Genomic DNA, 6,000 nt, shown 5'->3' on the forward strand with positions numbered 1-6,000 from the left:
ACAACATTTTCCCAATATGGCAGAAAATTTTGTTTTAATTTTGTACAATTTAAACGTAGTATTTATTTTTCTATATAATATATAAAGCTACAGGTTAAAATGTACTAAAATTTTTGAAATATTGTAATTAAAATCCTATCCTATGTAACAATTAAGCAAATAGTGTAATTTTGAAAATCATTCTTAAAGTTCATTACGGGGAAAAAAAAAAACCAAAGTTCATTATCGTTTTGTCAACTTCCAAATCAAAGGCTTTTATATATTGAAATATATATACATCGACCAAACGAGGATCATTTTATTTTATTTTATTTTATTTTAATTTTTTATAAAGAAAATGGGATAACTTTATTTCCATGCAATATTTTTATCCGTTCATCCCTTTATCATGAAATGTAATGATAAATCACAAAACAATAGATTGAAATATAAAATAGTATACTTTGATCATTATTTTTGTTTATTTCAACTCAATAATTAATACTCGTCCAAATGCAGCATAATAAAATATTATACTTATATATTTGAATATAAAGTATATATGTAGTGCGTTGCGCAGGATCCATTTGTCAATGTCTCTTGTTAAGGATGTCAGAAGCTTCTGTATATTATTACTTAATCTTGTAAATTATTTAGTGCTCGATGCTTCGGCTAAAAGGATGGTAGACACGATATTCAACACATGTTTTGCATATGTAACAAATCAACAGAGCAAATATAAAGTAATAGTCACGTGACTTTTTATTACAATATTATAAATTTATAATCCATATGTATATCCAATCCAATGGAATTAGAATTTCTCTAAAAAATATTTAAAATGAGATTTGGATTAGTGGTAGGGGTAATAATAATTCGTGACTCATAGAGACACATACGAGTTGATAAGATTTGAGATGATGTTCGTGAATCTATAATAGTAGGTTTCGTGTGATCGATTATTGTATGAAGTATATTTCTCCTCACTCTCAGGTCGCCTACTCATATACATCCTTCTATTTATCTACCAGTTTAGGTCAAAAAACTTATGACTCATACAAATTTTTTTAAAATTATCTATAAACCTTTTGAAAATAATAATAATAATAATAATAATAATAATAATAATAATAATATTGATGATAAGCGAGAGGAAAAATAGTTTATATCCGCTCAATACCACAGGGATTGTGATTTCTGGCCCCGGAAACCTAACCCTACTTCCGCTTATCCTCTGTCACAACATAATACAAACACTCAAATTACACCTCGATTTGATATTTCATCTCCCCCTTTTTTAACCTTCCCCCCTCCCTATAACATAACAAAGCTCGCTCTCTACTTTGCCAGTAATGGCAGTGGCTCAGTGTCAGTGCAAGAAAAAGAGGGAGAGAGGTTTCATTGGGAAGGTAAAATCTTTGCTCGATAACCCTCTAAAATAATACACCCAATCTTTGCCCCTTTCATGAACAAACACAGTGGTGTCTCTTTCTCTCCTGCAAACACAGCGTGCACGATCTGCGAATCTCTCTCCTTTCTCTCTCCATTTATCAGTGAGTTCCTTTCTTTTAACTCATTTTGTTGTGTCTGTGCAGAGGCAGCAGAAGGCGATTTAATGCTTGTGTGTGTAAATTAAAGAACCGGAAAAATAAACACTAAAAACCCATTTCCAAAGGATAAAGATAACCTGGGCGGGCTACTTTCTCAGACACATATCCGAGAGCGAAAGATTTTGAACCCTTAATCGACTGATAACTGCTAACTCTACTGCACTCACTACAACTAACACTGTTTGGGATTTTCTGTAAAAAGGCTGAAAACTGTAGCATAAAAATCGGGAGGAAATTGCGTGAGTACGTTCAAAGAGAGATAAAAGATGGTGGCTTATTCGTGTGTGGAACAGGAAAGAGCGACGAACTAAATACAATCGTCTTCAAGGGTTTCGTGCAGGAGTAGAGTTAGAAAGAATAATGGAAGGTGGTGGTGGCTCCAGTAGTTTGATGGCTTTTGGAGAAAATGTCCATGAGCTTGGTCCTATGTTAATTATGCCTCCAACAGCAGACATCAACAATAACATATTTCTTCCTCCCGCTAATCATCAAGGTCTAATAAATCGACACTGCAGTTTAACTGTCGATGTTAGTTCTATGATGCTCGAGGAACATCATAACGACAGGAATGTAAGTACAAGTACTGCGTATTATTTAACGGAGAATAATAATGATGCTGGCAGCGGCTCCGTGAAGGCGAAGATCATGGCGCATCCTTACTACCACCGCCTCTTGGCCGCCTATGTTGACTGTCAAAAGGTATAGATAATTGTTCTTATATTTTACATGGATTTGAACTGGTACAGAATATTTAAATTTAAAACCTCATTTTGTACCAAGCTTCTTCCTCAATTCAGAAAAAAAAAACCAAAGTATCAGAAGAGCTGTGAGATTTTACTAAATGGGTTTTCGTTGGTGTTTAATCATCAGAATCGAGATAAAGTGTCACCAGAACCCTTTGTAAGAGAGTGACGAAATGGACAGGATTGAAAAACTGTAGTGTTTTACTGGTACTGACTGTTCATTCAGATAGGAGCTCCGCCTGAAGTGGTGGCGAGACTAGAAGAAGCCTGCGCATCTGCCGCTGCGATGGGGCAACAAGGCACAAGCTGCCTCGGCGAAGATCCCGCGCTCGACCAATTCATGGAGGCTTACTGTGAAATGCTGGCGAAATATGAGCAAGAACTGTCGAAACCCTTCAAGGAAGCTATGCTTTTACTCTCAAGATTTGAGTGCCAGTTCAAATCTCTCTCTCTATCTCCTATGGATTCTGGTGATAAATCAAACCCTTGTCTCTCTCTCTCCCCTCTCGCCCCTTTTTATCGTTTAGTTTTATCGATCCTTGAAAGAATTGTATTTATTCTTTGATAGATTTTACTGTTAATATGTGGGGGATTACTGCTTCATTTTGTGTTTTATATTGTATACAATAAATGCATGCATGACGCGCAAAGCTCCTAGGAAATGAAGACTTCAATTTACTATACCTAGATTGTTTAGTTTCCTTCATGTAACGGTTCCATGATCCGTGATTTAATCGCTGTTTTCCTTTCGCCATTTATTAATTATAGACCGACATATGAAGACTTCAATTTACTATACCAGGCATGGTTCGCCGGAACGGCCGTTATGTGGTCGGAACGGAACGGGAACGGTGACCACTGTTCCAAAGTTCCAGGGCAAATCGGTGATTGTTTTGTATCGCGGTTCTTCGACGTTTTATCGGCGATTTAACGGGAAAGCGGAACGGAACGGTTTTGGTGTTTAAAAAATATGGTTATGAGATGTTCATGGTTCATTACGGTGTATGATAATAGAATGGTTATGTTATTGGTATTATATTTCATAGTTGTTGATGATTATGAAAATGAATGTGTAGAATCGAAAGTTGATCTTGAGCCAAATAGGAAATGGAAGTGCATAAACGGTATGAAAAATGTGGCAGTAGTTGTGGTTTATAGTATAATGTCTTGTATATTGATCCAATTGTTGTAAGACCACCTCCATTAGAAAGATAAGATATAAGACCATAACTTTCATATTTTGAGTTTTGTTCAAATCATTAGAGATTCAGATACTATGATCGTCGTGACGAAACACTATTACAAAATCAGTCATTCCATTCTAATGATCTTTCGTCATCTCAATCTATATCCCTATGGACAATCATATCAGTATCCAAATGTTCGAAATCAATTTAATCTACGAGATAGTGATGAAGAATATAACAATGATCTCGCTCCTCCGCGTCACTCTTCATGGTATTAGCTTTGATATGTTATATAATTTTTAGTGTGTATTTCTTATTGTGCTATTATTGTAAAATAGTTTTGTATTGAGAGATTAATTTGTAATAACTTCATATATTTTATTTAATATTCTCGGGAAAATGTTTTTTCATAACTCCGATATCTGTATTTCTTTCTATATCTTACGGCAAGGGACATGTACTTGTATTTGCTGATAACTAAAAGTTGATCTATGTTTTTTTTTTTTGAGGGTGCGAATTTGATGAAAGATTGGATCGTCTGTATTTAAACTACACTCTTGTGCGAACCTTAGAAATTCATGGGAGAATTGTGTACAGTTGTAATTTTTTGAACCAAAGCATTTTTATCCTGGCACGGGCTTGCATTCTTGACCCGAAGTACATTTGCTAGTTCACATAGCTGGAAGAAAGAGGATATATCTGCATACGAGTGGGAGATAATGTATTTATCATGGTCTCTTCATTAATTGGATATTGCAGGAAACACTGTTTCAGGCACAAGCCTGCTGCGTATGCTGTCTATATTAATTTGACAATGTTAACGATTTTATTGTTTTTACTTGACTGCTCATCGAAGTACAACTTTATATTTGTATTGTTAAGAACATGTGTAGCCTTGAGGTATACCTGAGAAATAACACTTCAACTATTGACTGATGTGAATTATCAAGAGCTTCTGGCTTTCTTTGGATTTTAATTTCTTGAAAACATTTTACTTTGATTTCAATATAAGGTTTCCAAAGATCATGTAATACTGAAATTTGTCCCGATATATCTATGATTTGATGGGTCAAGAATTGAGAAAAAAATCGTGATGGTTCTGAATACTTGAAATTTAAGTGATCAGCAGGTTATTGATTGTTACTTTGACTCGGTAATTCTCTGCAGCTTGTGGGGAAGCAATGGATAGAAATGGTTCGTCAGAGGAAGACGTGGAAGTGAACACCAGCACATTGACCCTCAAGCAGAAGATCATGAACTGAAAGGTCAATTGTTGCGGAAATACAGTGGATACTTGGGGAGCCTGAAGCAAGAATTCATGAAGAAAAGAAAGAAAGGAAAGCTGCCTAAAGAAGCCCGGCAACAGTTACTCGACTGGTGGAGCAAGCATTACAAATGGCCATATCCATCAGTATGTATCTATATTCTATAATCATGTTGGTCAATACCCTGATCTCTAAAAAAACTCGAAAAGTTTGATAATCACGACCATTTTAAATCATATAGCAACATTCTTCTTCTGTGTGCTACCAGGAAGCCCAGAAGCTGGCGCTTACTGAGTCGACCGGCCTGGATCAAAAGCAGATAAACAACTGGTTTATTAACCAAAGGAAGCGACACTGGAAACCCTCTGAAGACATGCAGTTCGTCGTAATGGATGCGATGCATCCACACTTTTACATGGACAATGTTTTGGGCAACCCATTTCCGATGGACATGTCGTCTCCGTTTCTCTGAGAATTGCTACAGGTCGGAGACGAATTTATACATTGCAAGTATGGTAAACAGTGAACCCTTTGTATTCAGTGAATGTAATTTTGGTGGTATATAAAATTGTATGTGTTTGGCTTGGACACGGCTAATATTCTGTCTTTGTTGCAAGTGTAACTGGTTATTGATAAATTTTCGGTGGTTGATATTTAAAAAAAAATGATGATGAATTTTTTATTTATAAAGTTTTACCAATTTGTAAATAAAAAGTCCATATTTATTTTTTAAAAATATTTGCAAACACTATCTAATGAAATGACCTTTAATAATTAGAAAATATGGGCCATCCAATAATGTACCTAATTTATTTTCAGTGTAGAAAAATTGTCTTCCATTTAATTACATGAAGGAATAATATTGACCACATATCTAGAAAGATCCAAAAGTTAAGTATCACTTATATATAATTATTTTATTCACAAAATTTTATGATTATAAAAAATCAGCAGTTCCTTAAACTATAATCTTCTTGTTTTTAATTGTAAAAGAAAATGAATATAATTACATCATGGTATTATTATTATTATTACATTGAATTGGGCCCTTACTCCTGGATCACGTTACATTATCACAAATCACAAATCTTAAAATGTCCATCTTTCACATTCCCACAACATAAATTAAACCAATTGTGTGCATGATATTTTTGTGAAGTGGGCATGTCACGTACAATATGCATCAATTTGTGTAGAAATAATAAAATCTTACTTC

At 34.6% G+C, this 6,000-nt stretch overlaps 1 protein-coding gene across 1 annotated transcript; it reads left to right on the top strand.

Moving 5' to 3' along the window:
• Positions 1-1,201: 1,201 nt before the first annotated feature.
• On the top strand, positions 1,202-5,353 carry LOC140833570 (homeobox protein SBH1-like). The gene is given in 6 exon segments (XM_073197902.1): positions 1,202-1,388; positions 1,575-2,288; positions 2,559-2,802; positions 4,687-4,748; positions 4,751-4,930; positions 5,053-5,353. Coding segments are annotated over 5 exon segments (1,029 nt in total). The 5' UTR covers positions 1,202-1,388; positions 1,575-1,949; the 3' UTR covers positions 5,257-5,353.
• Positions 5,354-6,000: the final 647 nt, after the last annotated feature.

This window comes from Primulina eburnea, chromosome 6, assembly GCF_022965805.1.
Source record: "Primulina eburnea isolate SZY01 chromosome 6, ASM2296580v1, whole genome shotgun sequence".
Taxonomy (NCBI): Eukaryota; Viridiplantae; Streptophyta; class Magnoliopsida; order Lamiales; family Gesneriaceae; genus Primulina; species Primulina eburnea.